Here is a 19,114-nt window from a genome sequence, read left to right as displayed (position 1 = left end):
AAAATATTCAACATAAGTCCACAAAAGCAACCCATTATAAACCCTAATAATCAATATGGTAATACCATAATTTAACAGTTATCAAAGTGAGTACATTCTTAGTATGACAGTTTTGTACTTCCAGCCATTACCATTAATAAATAAAAATCTAAATATGGTATTTTCTATAATGACAACATGCTAAATATGAAAGTTCATAACATTTATTCATGATAACAAAAAACACATGAAATATGTTACTTTATCCATAATTCATTAGATATACAAAGTTGTATACAAATATGAACTTTCAACCCAAATGACTTTAATATCCAACATAAATATTAGCCCATAAACTTTAAAGTCAATCATAATAAAGCCCCATAATTTCTTCAAGTCAAAAGAAAATTAGCTAATAGGGCACATGAACCGAATAACTTATAGGCTAAAAACAACAATAAGTCTTTAATAAATAAAAGTAATGTTTGGCTTAGATCCATAGTAAGTATAAAAAACTCCATAAGCTTTATACCAATACACCACTAAAACTTCAATGAGTTCATTTAAATTATTCAAATATAATATATCTGTTTTATCTCGATGAATTTTCAATAAAATTGAACTTTATCATAAGTACAAATATGACATATAAATTCGAAGAAATATTACTTAAACAATGCACTTGTGATATTTTGAATCATAAATGGGTGTCAAAACTCATAATTATGTGTCTCGTGACGAAACCTGATGTCACGGATGATAAATATAATATCGAAGAAAATATCAAAATACCCCAGATTGATTTAAAATTCATGAAACGACAAGTGTAGTATACATAATAAAACATATATAATACATCTATTACCCTCAATAGGATAATAATTTATTCTCCCACTAATATAACAGAGTGAAAACCAGATGACCCATTAAATAATTCAGTTATATGAGTCAAAATCAGTTCATATTAGAACTAGATCTAATTGTTGGCTTGAATAAACAATGCCAAAATAGTCAACAGTATAAATAGATTTCAGAAGTCATTTCAATAAATCAAAATTAAATAATTTCTGATTTCATTTGCATAAACTATTTATGGTCTATACAATTATTAGACTAAAAAACTGGATTTCATTGAAACTATGCTGAAAATAGTTAATAAACCATCAACATGTAGAAGCAACCTAGAATGATCTTGTGTCATAACATCTCAAATGTGAGTATAGGTATCATCATTAATATTAATCTTTAAGATGCCAACTCTAGCCACAAGAATCTTCACAAAAATCGATTTAAATAGACCACACTAATAAGAAAGCTTAACTTGGTGAGATTCATGTGCATTCACTGTAATGACTATATCACTCAAGAGTTATAGCTGAAACTGTATCCTTATCCTTTAAGATAAGAATACACTGGTCCTCTCATTTTCTTGCATTAACTGTGGAAAGAACAATAACTTTTGAGATCCCCTTACCTTTGGGATCAGGATCTTTGGGTTACTGTCATTTTCTTTAACTTTGGTGACATCATCTTTAGACAAATGTCACCTACTATGCTGTCCTAGGGAAAACCATGAAAGAACAAGATACGTCACTTTGGTGGAATCCACATCACCATTTCATGGTTCCCTAGAAATGCGTTTTGCAGCTAAACATGTGTGAAAGCTTACACCCAACTTAACTCTAATATATTTATTCATCATAGAGTATTCTAAATATGACATGCAAACATAAAATGCCATTAATTTTCTCCCTATGTCATTCATAAATGACCTTTTTTTAATATCATAGTAATGATAAACCAGTGCAAAAAAATGCATAAACAGAAATACAATTCTGAAGCCACTATAAAATAAAGACAAAACACTATAGCTGTTCCAAAACAGTTATGGAACACAAAATATAGGTCTCATTTTTCTTGTTTTAAAATTCAACCCAGTATATTGAACATACATCCACTGGTCGAACTATAAACAATATTTCAAAATATATAATTACATCCTCCCACTGGTTTGACCAGTTAAGTAATTATCCACAACATCCCAAGTACATGATAAAGTGACATCATGAAAATCAACGGTATTTTATTATTCACAAGGCCTTGGGACTCTCAAAATAATTATTTTAAATCTAAAAAAAACTTCATTAGACATTATGTGAAAATTGATCATTACCATATAAGACAATTTCAAACGATAAAATCCTTCACAATCAAATTAGAGAAGGGCATATATAAAATAGAAAAAACATGAAACTAATTAGAAAATTGGAAAAGACCAATTTCAAACAAACAAGCAACAGTTTCCGATTGGAAACCAGAAGCACAATATTTAAATGTCCCGTTAGTCAATCCTCCACAACCAATGTGGAGGAACACATAATATCAGAATTTATCAACACGTAACCTGCAGGTTATCCATGATTTGAAATTATTTTCTTGGAAAAAGCAGAACTTAATTCTTTCCAACAAAAAGAAAATTGGCTTATGAAGAGGAAACTTTTAGTCCCAAACCTAGCAGTTAGGAGGCCAGAAGGGTCCTGACGTTCTCAACCAGCTGCTATAAAGTGCCAGTTCCCTGCATCCCAGCACATGATTAGTTCCCCAAACCAGAACAACCACAAAAGGCAGAGCCAGGGGAAAGAAGCCTAGCAATCAAGGGACAATATGCAATTCATTAACAATTCTGAGGCAGAAAAAAGAGGAAGCGGGAAGAAGGTACTCAGATCTGGGGTCAGCTACAGAATATGGAGAACCTAAAGAACAAACAGTCATAATTCTGAGATAAAAAAATATATATAAAGAAAACAAAAGAATTGAAGAAATTATCAAGAAATAAGAGAACAAGAATTGAAGAAATTATCAAGTAATAGTTCGATAGATAAAGGAGATGCAGAGGAGCACCGCCATCAATAAGATGCGCTTCTGCTGATTGAAAGAGCACAAGGACAAATTAGATCTGAGAGTTACAAACAGAAACTCACAAGAAAACGTGATAAACCAGAAAATCCAAAAAAAAAATCTGCGAGTGTGCGTGTGTGTATTCGTGAGAGCGTGAGACACAGGCCCGGAGAAAAAGAGAAGAACCTATTGGATCTAGAACACAAAAACCTGTATCTTCTAATGCCTTCCAAGATTTGACCCCTTAAAGAACACAAGGTGGATGAATCCACGGCCTTCATACCGAGGAACGGTGCGAATAGTTCACTAATTTTTTGAAATAAACCGTCTATTCCAGAATCGTGGCCATGTTCTTCTTCCACTCACCAAAATCGAAAGGTCAAAATCTCGCAATACTTAATGGCAACTAGGCATACACCACCAGAGAAACCCCCAGCAAATCCTCTGACTTGCGGAGATACTGGGCTCCGTAAAGAGCCCTAACTGACGCAAATATGCTCCTCGCGCTGTCGGAGGTGATGGTGATGCCGAAGAGCCCAAGGGTTATCAACAAAAAGCCTATTTTTCGATAGCAGATGTGGTTCAAAGCAATTATTGCCCCCCTCTGCCTTCTGCTCTGCGATTCCCGAAGGAAAGAAAGAGATGCCGGTGAGATTTAACAAATTAACATAACAAATACTAGCAAATCGCTAATAAAACCCACCTCGGATCAAATCAACCAAAAATACTACATCTTGCCACAGTTTTCCGACTCGTGCTAAAACCAGAAAAGAAAATCAAAAAACCTCTGTTTTTTTTTTTTTTTTTACCAGTTTTGTACTTTAGTAATAATATATAATATATTACTTTTCTGGTTTCTTCAAAACAAAACAAAACGGCTCGAGGAGAAGAAATTGATTTTTATTACTGATGGTACAGCCGATCGATTTTTCATGAACGAGGCTTTGATACCATTGAAAGAAAATAAATGCGGAACGATTCATGAAGATCGATAAGCATGCACGACAAATACTACAAAACAAGTTTTAGGCATACCTGAATCCATGGTTGAAGAATAAGAACTCCTTAATGTCTTCTTGTATGTTCGTCGTACAACAATATCAATGTTGGTCTGGTCTACCCTCTTTCCCTTTTGCTTTTGGTCGTTAGCCTCACTTAATGGGTCAGTGATAACTATATATAGGGGTGAGGATAGGGACCAACCCTACAATAAAATTAGGGTTTCCTCCCCGTTAAGGAAACAATACCTTAGGTCCACACATGGTCTACCCTCTTTCCCTTTTGCTTTTGGTCGTTAGCCTCACTTAATGGGTCAGTGATAACTATATATAAGGGTGAGGATAGGGACCAACCCTGCAATAAAATTAGGGTTTCCACCTCGTTAAGGAAACAATACCTTAGGTCCACACATAGTAATAAATATTTTATACCATTAAGATGTGCTAATAGAATCCAATATCTCCATAGAGATCACTTGCCAATAATATTGGATTCTTTCTGCTTACTCCATCTTTAGTCAACACCACTAAACCGGTTTTAGAAACAAATCTTTGACTATGCTAGCGCACCTAATAGGAAATCTTACAATTATAAGTCTCAATTTTCATTTATATCTTCTTAATTTCACTTATTCTTATAAATCACTAACCTCTTATACCATTTTAATTATTTTGCAGCTTTGTCTCTTCGTCTTCCTCTTCTTAATCCTTACTTGGAAAAGGATTCTGATTTCAGTCATGGCGTGAATTTTGCGGTGGCTGGTTGGACTGCACTCAATGCTTCCTTCCTTGCAGAGAACAATATTAATTCTCCAGTAACAAATAGTTCTCTCTATTCAACTCGATTGGTTCAAGTCCCACCTCAAATCAACTTGTTGCACAGAAAAGGTGATTCATAATGGCATATAACACATTTTTTTTTTTTTCGCTATAAGATCATTTGTATTAATATGAAAAACAAAATTGAAAAAGATGCAAACAAACTGACTAAAGACCAGATACAACTACAAAGAAAAGAAACTCCTAGAGAGACTAGCCCACCTTTGACGTTGCCATAAGCAGGCCAGATGGACCAAGAGAGACATTCCACTAACATGAAAAATAGCCATATAACACATTGTTTTATTAGCTGATCTACTTAATTTCATTAAAACATTTAATTATTTGGTTATTTACCATTACTTTGTGCTTTAAATAACTTCATAGAGTGTGAGGAAAAGCTTCAAAAATCAATCTTCTTTGTGGGGGAGATCGGTGGTAATGATTATAATTATGCTATCTTCCAAGGCAAAACCATGGAAGACCTACAACAGAGTTTGGTGCCTCATGTAATTCAATCCATCAAAACAACTGCCATGGTAAGTTTCCTCAACCATTGCTGCATATAATTAATCAGATTATTATTGTACTAATCACCATATTCTTATACTAAATTATTGTTAATTGGATATGCAAGAAGTTATAAAACTTGGTGCAACTCGAGTGGTAATTCCAGGGAATTTCCCAATTTATCTCACAGCATTCCAAACCAATGATACGGCAGCTTACGATGAATTCTAGTGTCTGAAAGGCTTCAATAACTTTTCAACGTTTCACAATGATCAGCTCCAACAAGCTTTGCAACAATTGAGAGATGAATACCCAAATGTTGATGTAGAATTGTAGATTATGCTGATTATTACAATGCCTTTAAATGGGTCTATGACAAAGCTTCTTTGCTTGGTTAGTACTTTTCTATCTTACAAGCATTAATAAATGGGTTTTTTAGAAACATGGATGGCTACTTAGTACTAATATTCTTTCTTTAGTTTCATCTCAATTTAATCTAGGGTTTGACATGAATGCTCTACAGAAAGCTTGTTGTGGAAGTGGAGGAGGGAAATATAATTTTGATCCAAATAATGTATGTGGAGTTCCAGAGGCTACAATATGTCCCATTCCTGATACACACATCATTTGGGATGGCATTCATTTGACAGAGGAGGCATACAGGAACATGGCAAATTGGCTAATTCAAAATCTTACACCTAAACTCAAATGTTTGTTTTAGGCTTTATTCTTTCATTTAAGGTTTAAATGTCTTATCTATGGATGTTAGATTTCTTTTTAGATATAAATGAATTCTTATGGCCTTTCTTTCCTGTTGATGAACACATGCTTCAAACAAGAATTTTTTTGGCTTAAATTGGATTCATTCTTTGCTCTCATGCTATGTACCTTTCATGTTGTTTCTATTCTTCCCACAGAGTTGTAAACATGTTTAAAAGCATTCTTCTGACCTATGGGACTGTAATTTAATCTACTGAGGAACCCCATCCCACACTTTGTGTAGACCAGGAAAACCCCGAGCCCATGTAGTGACCCCACAATTAACTTGAACTAAGAAAAAAAGGTGGATTTATTAAGGTTCCGATTTCCACGATCATGTATGCATACAAACACTTCTTCACTTTGTCTAATAAGGGAGACACAGATTGCTACATTTCTAAAGTGACCTATAGAGATGTCATTCAACAATCCCAAATAATATATATTTGAATTATTAATTAAAGACAAAGGTTTTGTGCATGATTGTGTATGTACATGGCCATCGGATGGGGAAAATAGGGAGGGTGTATAAATACCATTTTTATTTCCTCTATTTAAAAGGTCAAATTGTCGTGTACACGACTATGCACAAAACCAGACTTCTAATAAGTCCAATTTTTTTAATTATACTATCTATACCAATACACATATAATAAGAATGTTTATTAACTACTGGTACTAGTGTAGGGGGAATCTCCCACACCACATCAATGGTACAATGTGGGATAGTATCATTAGTAGCAAGCCACAATTGTCAAGGCTTGCCATGTCGGGTTCAGAAGCATCGTGGTATGTTATGATCCCATATCAGCTTATGGGGGCTTATGATGGTATGTCACGCACGGCTCTGTTTCAAAAGGGTTTTGGGCGTTACAAGCAAGCCTTGATCATGATCAACGGAAGCATGGTTCTGCAAAGAAGATGGATCTTGAACTGGATAAGCTATGGTTTCTAAATACATGTGTGGATTCTAAGCAAAGATTTCTGAAGACGATGGAAGTGCAGCTTGGGGCGATTGGGTGTGGTGTCCAAGGTTGAAGGAGGATCGGTTCCTCCTAGCCTCTCTCAAGAACTGCCTCCTTTTATACATGGGCAAGAATCATGTGATTCTCATCTAAGGTCTCCTAATCACTCCATGCGTAAAAAAGTGCAAACCAAGAATCACCATATTCTTTCTAAAATCTAATTCTTGGGTATCAAACACCATACTTTGACAAGAATCACAATTCTATAAAATCACTTTCTGTTGAGTCAAGCAATCAAACACGCCCTTAAGAAACCCTTTTGAAACAAAGCCGTGCACGAAAGTTGAGTCAATTTTTTGCAAATGGTTTTGGGAATGGAGAAAGAAGACATCGAGTAGGGAGGGAGGGAATGGATCACAACTTTAATGAGTGTGGTGCATATTGCTTGGGAGAGCATCTTGTCTGAGAAATGAAAAAGCAGCTTGTTTTGATTTACCGAAAAAGAGATGACGGCAGCTAAGTCACCAGGCGGCAATGAGAATATGCATATCTGTGTGGACACCGGAATTTGAGACAAAATTTTACATCGCAATCTTATTTACATATCTGTGTGGACTGTGGCGTCGGTACCCAAACACAGAGAGATGCAAATTGACAGCCGTCTCCCCCAACCCCCCATCTGAAATGTGAAAAATCCCACCAATGTTGATTCCCTTCACACCCACACAGCTTAAGAGGATTTTTTTTTTTCTGGTAATAAACCTCGGTCCAGGAACGTTGGCATATGCAACAGCAGAGGGGCATTGGAAAAAGAGCCGTCCCATGTGTATCTCTCTCACCCCTCCCCATGTGAAAAGAATTCTCTACCTCTTGTTTCGGGAAGAGGGAGATAGACATAAGGATCACTATTGACACTTCTGCACATGTTCCCATTGACCAAATGCTGGTGCAGGTGGCACACTTCTCTCTCCTCCAAGACAACTTGAAATCCATTTGCTACAACTGAAAATGGTGTTCACAACCATAATCCATCTCTAAATTAATACAGGAAAATATCATAAATGAGCTCTTACCCTACAGGATTGTAAGAGCTGGTAAGTTGGGTATCCTTACGGTAGTAGATAATAATATAGTACTTAAAATCAAATTAATCATATTTTAAATGGGAAAACAGTAAGTTATTAAACTTGGTGCAGTTAAATGGACGTTCCATAGATCTTCCCAATTGGTGTTTCCTGACAAATTTGTCTAATCAGACTTTCAGACAATAATACAGAGCATCTCATGATTAGTTCAAGTGTCTCAAAAATTTGAAAAAATTCTGAACTTAATCACACCTCTTAACAATAGAAAGAAGAGAACAATACCTTAAGGTTGTTATATATTACAATTCCTTCAAATTGGCCCTTTTAGAACGCTCCTCTGCATGGTGAGCCTTAGTAGTCAAACAAATATCAATGTTATAATATATATATATATATATATATATAATGAATGAAAGAACGTTATCCACTTGCGTGTGTCTACACCCTAGACACAGCATTGCGGAACGTGCTGCCCCCATGCTGAAGATGCTCCCGGGCACTGGCATGTACCTGCGGGGTAGTGTTCTCTTATCCTGTGTCTGTGTGTGTGTGTGTTGGGAGGGGGTGTGTGTGTGTGTGATACAAACCAATGTTTACTATTCACCTCTCAATGCCAGGGTGGGAATTGAGATCTCGCCAGAAATCCTATTGAGGAACTAGACAGTGAGTTCCAGAGGCTTCACTGTGTTCCATTTCCAAAGGAGACATTCTAGTTGGGAAGGGATTCATAAGTGACAAGCTATACAATCTCATGGCCAACTATCTAATTCAAGATATTAAGCCCAAAACTAGACATCTGCTTACTTAGAATTGATTATAAATAAAATAAATTGGCAGGTTAGCTAAGATTTTCTTAGATTTGATGTTGAAATTAATATTTTATTATATAGAGTCATCATCTAATTTAAAAGAATGTCATGGAAACTCTAGGGGCATATCTAGTAGTTAGTACTGAACAACGGTTAAATAAACACATATTAGCTATGTGCATGGGCATCACAAGTGCATGCCTTTGGAAAAATTACCATCATGAAAGATCTCCAGAGTAACTGAACAGTTGAATTAGTCTATATCTCAAATACCGACTTCAATGACATTGTCTATACCTGCCAATTCAGTATGGCATTGTCAACTTACACAAGGATATTGTAGTAAAAGCTCTACATATATATAACAAAATGAAACAGCTGCAGTAGCAGATAGAGCTACCGACAAACAATCTTAGTGTGACCAAAAATAAATAAAACATATACTTCCTTGAAACCTGTCTTTGCATATGTACCAAAACGAGACACTTGCAGGAGCTGATAGAGCAACAAAAAATTGGGACCATCTTACCAAGGAACGCGCATACGTCATTCAATCACCTGCCTTGGTCCCGGCCCAAGCAAAAAAGCTATCTTGTGATCCAAACTCCTACAAAAGAATTTGGTAGATCCATTACAAGGGAATGTCAACAGGCACTATCATCGAGAATTTCCAATATTAGAAAGAGAAAAATTGGGTGGAAAGCATCAGAAACATACAAGTTGGCTGAGTCTGAAATCTGAGGGTGTATCAAGTTCAATATCTCCGTGATCAAGTCCCAAATTTTGGCAATCTTCTAAATCCCTTTTTAGATCTTCTGGCCCTAAGTGAGCATACTCAGAAAGACAGGGTTTGGCCTTTCTTTCTTCACCATCTCCATCAGGATTCGAGGACTGACTCTGAAGGAGCTCATCACATAAAGACAGACCTTCCACAAGCTGCTGAGAATCTAAAATAAACTGTGATTCTCCTTCCCACCACTTTGGATCTTCCTCATTGTGACCATAATCATCCACCATGTGGTCATCTTGATTTACCACATCTCGGTTATCTTGATCATTGACCTTTTCCCATGCAACTTCCACCCCATCTTCAACATATGTAGTTTCAGGATGCTGAAGTAAAAGGACAGAGAAAAACTAATATTAGAGGAGCAAGCAACAGAAACCTAACACGGAAAGGTTAAAAATGGGGTTAAAACAGAAAAGGGTGGGGGAAGATCAATCAATTTAATCTTAGACCTTTAAGTGACTCAAAATCTATACCTGGGACGGTTTCATGCAACTAAATGTAGATTCTCGTGGAAGGTCAAGATTACAATACTGGGTATCATGATCTTCCATTACAAGGTGATCTTCTCCATTAAAATTTCCAATTGCAAGTTGCACCCCATCTTTAACATCTCGTATCTCAGGATGCTGAAGTAGCAGATCAATGAATAAAATAGTAGACATGAGAAATCTTCCAATTAATTGCTGAACGTTATGTAGTGTAAATTGTTTAAATTTGAAAGCTCTTGCTCACAAAAAGTGATAAAAAAATATGTTTCTGGGGTGCTAGATGAATCTTCTTCCATTACCAGGACAGAGAGTTTTACTGAAGTACTTGAAGTTGATTGTCCAACATTAAGGTCAGAATGTCGCTTTTCAGTACGACGAGGTTCAGGAGGCACAGATTTCGGAGTGAGTGGATCAACTTTTGCAATTGCAGCTTCAGGCACATCAGAAGGCACGTCTTGTTCAATCGTCTCACCCTGTTTTCCTTGTTGCTGATAAAATATTTTTGAAATGACAAATTCTCCATCCTTCTCATCCTCTCCTGTGCCAAGGTGATATTGGTGCATAACCCAATTAGTCTTCTCAGGTTTCCCACCCTTTGCCAAGCTCATATAGAGAACCATAATCTTCTTGCATCCTCTCTGTATCCCATCTAAGCATACAGGTTTGGTCCTGCCAGTTTTATGCCAACGGACATCACCAAGATCATCACCGAGTATTTTCCGACGCTTTCGTGATCCAGTGTTGTAAGCTTTGATTGCTCTATGGAAGAAATGGGACACACTTCCATCCTGCTTAACACCTAAAAGTGATTTTTGCAAAATTACTTAGTAAGATATAAAGCTCAAAGAATAAACCAAGTACCTTGACACATGATCACTGACCTGGTAGTCTCTGAGGATGGCTATAGCAAATTCCTTCATCTTTATCAACAGTTAAAATGAACTCATCGATAAAAGGATGGAGTTTCGCATCCCCCTCACCAACTTTTGCAAGTAGATGCCAAATAATCTCCTGATCAGATGGATCAAATTTCACACCTTTGGGTAAACCCGGCCACTCTTGAGTGATCTGAAAATAGACAGATTCGATATGCTCAAGATTTTAGTAGATGGCGAGTTTAGCTCTAAATATGGAATTGAACAAGGATCAAGGAAGCAAACTACAAAATTAATCGGCAACTCTTTCTCATTCCCTTTTAACAAGTAATGAACACAAATACACAATAAAGAATGACACTATCTAACATGCCAGGCAACACTCACGTCCAAACTGGAACTGGACTTGGTGTTATGAATACAAAATAAGAAACCTGATGGGAAAAGAAGGAATAAAAAAATAAAAATAAAATAAAAAAGACTCTTTTTGAACATTGAACCAACTAGTCAAGTTTATTATCAACTTTTTTTCAGCAACCGAAGCGAAAATGATGAACTTCAAATACAGATAAAGATTACTTAGACTGTTAGACAGAAAGCTCAATACCAGTTGATGAGGTCCTCTTTATAAGTGGTTTGATTCTCTATTTCTCTCAGCACTTTACGCATTAGACATCAGTGGGTGGGAATAGAAACTGGCTGTTGCCAATTATGGCCACTACCAATTTACAGAATTTTACAATTAAATTTTTTTAAGAAAAGTGCATGCTGTTTAGAAGGCAGTTCAAAGGACCTGAAAATTACTTTCTTTATGGTACTTCCTTTTGAAGGATTTCAATTGCATAAGCTATCATTGTTTCTGGTCCAACTAGATTTAATCATCAATCTATCTGGGAGCTTTTTTTGGCTCCCTTGCATAGTTTGGGTTGGGCAAGTTATTTTCTTATAACCTTCTACTTGTAGGAACTGTGAAGAGTTTGACACTGCCAAACGACAATTCTATTTATAGAGACACTTTTGTCTTTATGGATTCTCTCTCTGATCCTCCTACACAAGATGCGAGTTCCTGGATTGGCTAGTGAAGTTATGCTTGCTAATTGGGACAAAAAAGAAGATGAAATTTGCAGGAAAAAGTTGCACATATTATTCCAGGCCTTCCCTTATTCTTGTAATTCAACACAACCACTCATATCCCTTATAAACAATGTCTCAGCACATTATATAAGCAACTTGAAACACACATAAAATTTCCTGCTTAATCAAAATATAGTTCTCTCTGTTGCTTTGGTTTCATTTTTTTTTTCTTTCTCTATCCTTTCCCCTTATCCCTCTTCCTTCCTTTATCTTTTTCTTTGACTGATCCATGTAGCCAACCCCATTCAGTTGGGAAAAGGCTTAGTTGTTGTTGTTGTTGTTGTTGTATACAGGTCTCTCTACAATTTATTCTGGTACAAATTGTCATTTTATTACCTTATGGCAACCATTAATTACAAATTTTTATGTAATTTTCTTAATGGAGAAGCTAGTGAATTATCAGAAAACCTATAAAAGTTAAGGAATCATACATCACTGTTATCGATGATATGGTTGCACTCTGGACAAGCCTTTGTTGGATTGCTTTTCCATTTGACTTTGCTAGGATCAAATGCCTCAGATGCACTCTTGATTTTCGTTGCAAATCTCTTGCCATCAACTAACCACGACGCTCTGCATAGTTTAATTGAAAGAATAATGATCAGCAACAATAAACATGCAGTGGTGTCCAGTGCATTACGAAAATCAAATCTTCATCTCTCACACAAATGATTAATAAAAGGTAATATCCTAAAATAAGATACTTTTGCTACCAACCAAAAAAAGAAGAAGAAGAAGAAGAAGAATCAAAAGACATTGGGGGAAGACCCTGATCAACTAGGTTTTTCTTAACAAAAAATTGAATGTAAAATGAAAGTGGCAATCTTCCTTTTAATTTTCAAAGATTTTTCCCTTCAAGAACACTCATACAGAGGAAAAACTTACGGAGAAAGTTTTATCTTTAAAGGGGCTTTCTGAAAAGTACCAGAACCTTATTTTGCAGAACACATTTGAAATACAGGTCCTTTCGTCCTTCTCTCCAACACCAGTTCTTTAGAATTCCCTTCAAACACCCAGTCATTCAAGGAGGGAACCTTATTATTCTCATCCCTAAACTGCTCAAACCACTATGTCTTCTTAAAATTTGAAAAGTTCCAGATCCATGTTTATATAAAACTTAAGAAGGGTAGCAGCACTACTGATGATTGTGATCTGGCATCGAATGTGGTAAGACACATTATTTGCAAACGTGGAGGAGAAAAAAAAAATTCTTTGCCAGCAATCAGGAAAAAAAAAAAAGCAAACTAACTCCATAATTATTTGATTAGACAGTGTTATAAAAGGGACAAAGAAAGAGAATGAAGGCTTTTTGGTGTCCAAATTTTACGGTAAAAGATGTGATAAAGAGTTCAAAAAAGTCTAGACTACAATACATGCAGTTGTTACTCCTACTGTACACAGTTTTCATAGGATCAGATGATCTCTTTCTGTAGGGCCCATTCTTGTACCTTCTACTAGAAGGAGGGAGGGAATAGCAGTGTTGTCTAACAAAATTCTGGTTCCTTCAGGACCATGTTCCTTTCCTTAATTCTAATTGTATAATCCCTTCATTTAATATAAGCTTTTGATCATACTGAGCAAAAAATTATACATTAGTCAACAGTTTTGCAGACCTTTTGAGCCTCTTAATATCTGTTCTTAAGAAGCCCAAAGTTATGAAGGTAATCCACGAACATTTAAGAATTGCAAGAGCAGTATTCATGAAGTTAGTCAGAAATTCATTGCATTTCCCACAGTATTTGCGGTTTATTGAGTGGGTAATTGATAAAACATAGAGCTATTTAGCAAAATAAGCACAGTGAATTAGAGAACGCATAAAACCAAAGTCCTCCCTCAATGGATGAAAAAGCAGGTCAAGTAGAAGGAGTTCCCACCCCACCACCCAAAACCCACTCTAGTGAGAGAATTTTCACTCATCAAACACCAAAAGGACTACAAATAGTGGTTTCCATTGTGGGTGTATGACACAAGGCAACTGAATGCGCTTGAGGGTACTTATTAATACCCATACAAATTCAAAGGGTAAAGGCCTGTGACTGATTATTTCATTTCAAACATAAAACACAGGCATTTGAGAAGCAGACACTACCTTACAGGGAAAAAAAAAAGGAAGAGATTTTCTATAGTCTTGGGGAAAATGGGCGTTGAATATATACGGATCAGAGTATTTTCCCATTGTTCAACCAGAAAAAGCAGTAAAAGAAGAGTATCTCCTCATAAAATATGAACGATTAAAAGAAAAAATTTCCATTTAAGGATCAACGATCTAAGCATAGCATGGAGAAAACCCTATCAAGTTTACTGAAAATTAAGTCTTGCACTAAAAATGTATTGACAAAACGGGAAAAAAATAAAAAGGAAAGATGAAAGGGGGAATTTAAAGTTCCCACCTAACAATGCGATATTTAATCAACAGAGTACCCAGAGAGTAGGTTCTGCTATTATCACCAAAACTCTCTCTCTCTCTCTCTCTCTCTCTCTCTCTCTCTCTCTCTCTCTCTCTCTCTCTCACACACACACACACACACACAGTCAATCACGTACAGAGAGAGAGAGAGAGAACATACCCAGACATTCAGGAAAAGGGTGGGAAAATCAAGCGATGAAGAACACCAAATCGATCTTCTTCTTTGCCTCCTTGACCTCCTTGACCTCCTGCTTCTTCCGCTCGGATCAGAGAAGTTTTCCCTTTTTCCCACTTTTTTATTACTTTGGACTCGAATTCGAAAAAGAAGATGCTACGGTGACGCATACATAGGAGTATGAAATCTCATACTCTCAGTCTCACTCAACATGGTCAACTTTTCTAATCAAAAAATAAAATAAAATTGTGTCAATCGGTTGGTTTGGATCAATTTCAATATGAGAATGAATAAAATCGAATCATGAACCAATAACAATACATCGGTTTTGAATTGGTTTTGCCTATTTTTATCAAATTATTAGTGGTTTGGTCTTGGTTTGGTTTGGGTTTGTCATGTATCATAATTCAAGAGTAAGAAAAAAAAAAATGTCTTTTGATGAATTTTTGTTTAGTACCGAGTTAATATCATGTTATATCAATTTTGATTCTTTATTAAGTTCGATTCAATGTTTTATTGATTTCAATGCAGTCCGATTTGATTTTGATCTTTAAAACCTCAACTCAAAACATAATTCAAAATTTTCATATCAATTCTAATTTGTGTCAGAGGAAACATGACAAAAGACAAGAAGAGCCTACCGGAGCTTACTCACTTGGCAAGGAACAAATGGACTATAACCACACAATTAACCCATTGCTACGGTCTTGGGTTCAAGCTTCTTGTACACACCTCCCCCTCCTAGAGTAGGACCTATCAAAAAGAAAAACTCACAATTAAGGTCATGATTGGATGGCGGTTAAGTAGTGCGGTGGAATCAGGCTTTCCAAAGTAATTTGAGAGCGTTTAGATACATGGGGTGAGAAAGTACTCAAAAAGGTTCAAACAGTCCGAGCTTCTGTTTGCTTCTGCTTGTCTTCTCTACCTCACTTTCGTTTAAAGTCCTATCGATTTGGCAAGACTCTTGCATTGCTCATGGGAGAAAACTTCAATGGCTGTTTACTTTTCTTTTTCTCCTCATTTCTTCTATGTTCTAACAATTCGACAACTGCCATGGGAGGGATTCTAAGGGACATGGTAGGTGATGGTACTAGGATGCAAGGGAGGGATGGGATGCTGTGTTTGGACTTTGGACACAGGAGAGGTGGTGTTGTCTGGACCGTTATCAATAACATTGTTTACTTGCCCAAATGATCGAATTCTCAGTTCATAAAACACTCAACAAACAATCAGATGATCACAATATTACTAAACTAAGGTCAGGCCCACATCAGAGCAACCTATCGATTGATTCCGGAAAAAAAGGGAAGAGCAGGATGATTTAGTCCATGGATATTGATATTGGGTAGTAGCCACAAAAATTTTACCAAAAAAAAATAGGGGATGGGGTCTATGGTGGACCCCTTAATTCCATCCAATGATTGTGTGCAAAATTATGCATCACATATGAATGTGTACACAATCTTTTGTTTGAAAAAGAAAAAAATACAGTATCAAATTCTATAGGACAAATTTGTCCAATCTGGCTTGCTACTCATAAATCATCCACAAGTGGATCGGATTCGTCTACAATAATTGAAGCTTCAATTAGCGTCCAACGAATTCTCCAATTATGACACTTGTTCTCCTATGAATCCAACGATTCACATAATTTGATCCACATGCCTCTCACATCCTGCTGAAATTGCCTGGAGAGAGAAACTAAATCCTATCCATCCTTCTAAATCCTCTCAGACTCTCCCTCTATTTCCCTAATTTGATCGGCTCCGTCTCTAGTAGGGTATTAAAATACTAAAACTTAGAATGTGTTTGATAAGCAAGAGAAGAAAAGAAAAAAGAACTTAGAAAAGAGAAGAAAAGACTAAAAATGTTTTTATTTTCTTGTATTTTCTTATGTTTTAGGCAAAGCTTTTATTATTTTGACAATAAACGGAAACTTCACCATTCCCTAGTGAATTTTAAAATTTCAAAAAAAAAAAAATCTTATTTGGATTGAAGATATATCAAACACAATAGAATTTCTTAAACTAAGAGAATAGTATAATTTTTATTTTATTTTTTTCTCTTGATTACCAAACATAGGCTTAAGAAAATATTTGTGAATTCAAAGGGAAATATGAAAGATTATATTTCTTTGATTGTCAGCACAACCTGCATGGCACCAAATTTTTTTTTTTTTTTTATAAATTATGGAATATGGATGGTCAATCTGAGATTTTTTTTTCTTTTCAACTCCATCTTATTTTAGATATGCATCAAATAATGGGCACAAATAGTACTCCGACTTGCAGAATAAAAGGTGTGGAATGTGGAATGACTACTCTCTAGTTTAATTTGTCTTCGGTTGTTCCATAATTTCCATATTCCAACATCGCAGCATTATTATGATTATTATTATTTCCATGTGGTGGAAGAAGAATCTCTCACATCCTATTAATAGCATCATTAATGGCAGTGACAGTGTGACACTACCAAAAAAATCTTAAATGGCGGTGTGTGGGATAACATTGTCTTTAGAGAACCCCATGATGATTAAAATAAATTAAGGGAAATTGAAAAACATATAGAAAGTGTGGTTGAGTCCGAAAAAGCCTTTGGGGTTTTATTTATGGAAAATGTACTATCTCTCATTTACACTTGGCCTATATTTATTAAAACCTTTTTACTTTTCATTATGTTGTTAATACTCTCCTGTTTTTTTATTATATATCTCTTTCTCCCCAGCTCTTTTTAAATATCTAGATTATCCTCTCTTTTCACTTGTAATCTATTAATTACATTGTTCTTAAATTGATTGGTTCAAAACATGTTTTGAACCAAATCACTAACAAGTTTTATCTCATCCCATCTCATCATCAAGGATATTCTAAATTCAAAAAAAAAAAAAAAAAATCTGATCTATATCTATATCGTATCATATGTTCCAATTGAGTACCGCACATTTTTTAATTTTTTTTAATCTTTAGATTGGCTAAGATTGTTACCAATCTAATACCAATAAAAAAATTGCTAAATTTGTGATGATGGGTGGAATAAAAAATAATAATAATAATAGATAAATAAATAACATCCTGATGATTGGATGAGACAAAATAAAATAATTATAATTATAATAAATAAATAAATACATAATGTCTTTAAGGACACATTAGCTTGTCAATATCCTTGACGATTGGATGAGACAAAACTTGTAAGTGGTTTGGTTCAAACCATGTTTTAAACCAATTAATTTGAAAAAAAAGTGTAATTGGTTACAAATGAAAAGGAAGGGTAATCTGGGTATTTAAAAAGAACAAGTAAAAAAGAGATGTAAAAATAAAAAAAGCAAGCGAGTATCAATAAAAAAGTAAAAAAGCAAGGGAATTTAAGTAAATATATGCTAAGTGGAGGGGAGTGATAGTAAATTTCCCTTTTTATTTATTTATATATTTATTTTCAAAATTAAGCATCACTCTAAAAACAATTGGACCTATTACCCTTGCGAAAATATCACTCTTTTCCCCTTACAAGAAAAAGATGTTATCTAACCGCTCCAATCGTTAGATTTGACTATTAAGTCAAATTAATTTTTTTTTAATTTCTAAAATACCCTTATTTTGTGTAATACCAAAACCAACCTTATCTTATCTTAAATGAAAACCCCCAATCAAACAAAAACCCCAAGGAGCTTCCGTCGAACGAATTTGAAGGAAAACTAGTCGGAAGAATGACGAAAGCAAGTCCATCACCATTTTCCGGAAAAATCGAGAACGATAAGTTTGTGGAGAAAGACATTGATGGCTAATCTCCCCCGATTAATCTAATCGGTTTCTTGTAGATGAGCCTCCCAGCGCCTGAAACTGAAGGACGAGTGATCATAACCGAAGAATCTCCATCAACGATCTGAGCATCGCCGAGCAGAGCAATCTCGGAACTACAGTTTTGGTGTTTGTCGAATTTCTTGAGTGACAAAGAAAGCTCCAGACTCCAAACTTGGGTTACGAAAGAGAAAACGAGAAATGCAATGGAGAGAGAGTACCTGGAGATGGGGAAGGTCACCATTGTCGCAAGGATTTTGCTTCGATCTCTTCTGCTGCTCCTTCCAAACTAGGGTTTCTCTGGAGAAGTGGAGGAGAGTGTGGCATTAGTGAGTAGGGAATGGAATGGGGATTTCTACGAAGTCTCTCTGTAATGCGCTTTTCATAGTGGCTGCTGACAAAGGGAATTGAGTTGGACCAAAAGCAGGGGGCAATAAAGATTCTCTACAGAGATCATTAGTTGTTAATTAAAAGCAGTTCAAATGGGTTAAATCTTTCTTATCAAAATAATCATTCATCTGATCAGGGGTTTTCGTTTGAGTGGAAATGTTGGCCACTTTCAGCAGTACCAAAAGGGATATTACAGGGAAAATGTTGAAACTGTTGGACAATTGCAGCAGAATCCA

At 35.6% G+C, this 19,114-nt stretch overlaps 1 protein-coding gene, 1 long non-coding RNA gene and 1 pseudogene across 3 annotated transcripts; 1 reads left to right on the top strand and 2 right to left on the bottom strand.

The window, feature by feature from the left end:
• Positions 1-2,414: 2,414 nt before the first annotated feature.
• LOC122080168 lies at positions 2,415-3,653 on the bottom strand. Its single transcript, XR_006140613.1, has 2 exons — positions 3,244-3,653; positions 2,415-2,554 (listed from the first exon to the last, which is right to left on the bottom strand). It is a non-coding gene; the product is annotated as an uncharacterized LOC122080168 (long non-coding RNA).
• A 531-nt stretch (positions 3,654-4,184) lies between these two features.
• Positions 4,185-5,925, top strand: LOC122077924 (annotated as a pseudogene).
• Positions 5,926-9,059: 3,134 nt separating this feature from the next.
• Positions 9,060-18,896, bottom strand: LOC122080381 (SUPPRESSOR OF GAMMA RESPONSE 1). 2 transcript variants are annotated; one of them, XM_042647340.1, is made up of 7 exons: positions 18,710-18,896; positions 12,541-12,682; positions 10,982-11,168; positions 10,400-10,899; positions 10,086-10,238; positions 9,540-9,935; positions 9,060-9,429 (listed from the first exon to the last, which is right to left on the bottom strand). In XM_042647340.1, the coding sequence occupies exons 1-7, from the start codon at positions 18,730-18,732 to the stop codon at positions 9,373-9,375; spliced, it is 1,458 nt and encodes a 485-aa protein (XP_042503274.1). In that variant the 5' UTR covers positions 18,733-18,896; the 3' UTR covers positions 9,060-9,372. The 2 variants fall into 2 exon arrangements, with proteins under 2 accessions (XP_042503274.1, XP_042503275.1); XM_042647341.1 differs by lacking the exon at positions 18,710-18,896 and adding an exon at positions 14,677-14,850.
• Between the last annotated feature and the right edge of the window lie 218 nt (positions 18,897-19,114).

This window comes from Macadamia integrifolia, chromosome 5, assembly GCF_013358625.1.
Source record: "Macadamia integrifolia cultivar HAES 741 chromosome 5, SCU_Mint_v3, whole genome shotgun sequence".
Classification (NCBI taxonomy): domain Eukaryota; kingdom Viridiplantae; phylum Streptophyta; class Magnoliopsida; order Proteales; family Proteaceae; genus Macadamia; species Macadamia integrifolia.
Note: the sequence above shows the minus strand (reverse complement) of the source record. Positions and strands in the feature narration are given on the sequence as shown.

What these genes read in the sequence shown, in the direction of transcription:
- LOC122080381 (XM_042647340.1), bottom strand. Translation starts at nt 18,732, where the DNA reads ATGGTGACCTTCCCCATCTCCAG. An exon ending in ATATCATCGATAACAGTGAT is followed by an intron (nt 11,169 to 12,540) that starts GTATGATTCCTT and finishes GTCTATTTTCAG; the next exon opens with ATCACTCAAGAGTGGCCGGG. An exon ending in CCATCCTCAGAGACTACCAG is followed by an intron (nt 10,900 to 10,981) that starts GTCAGTGATCAT and finishes AATCACTTTTAG; the next exon opens with GTGTTAAGCAGGATGGAAGT.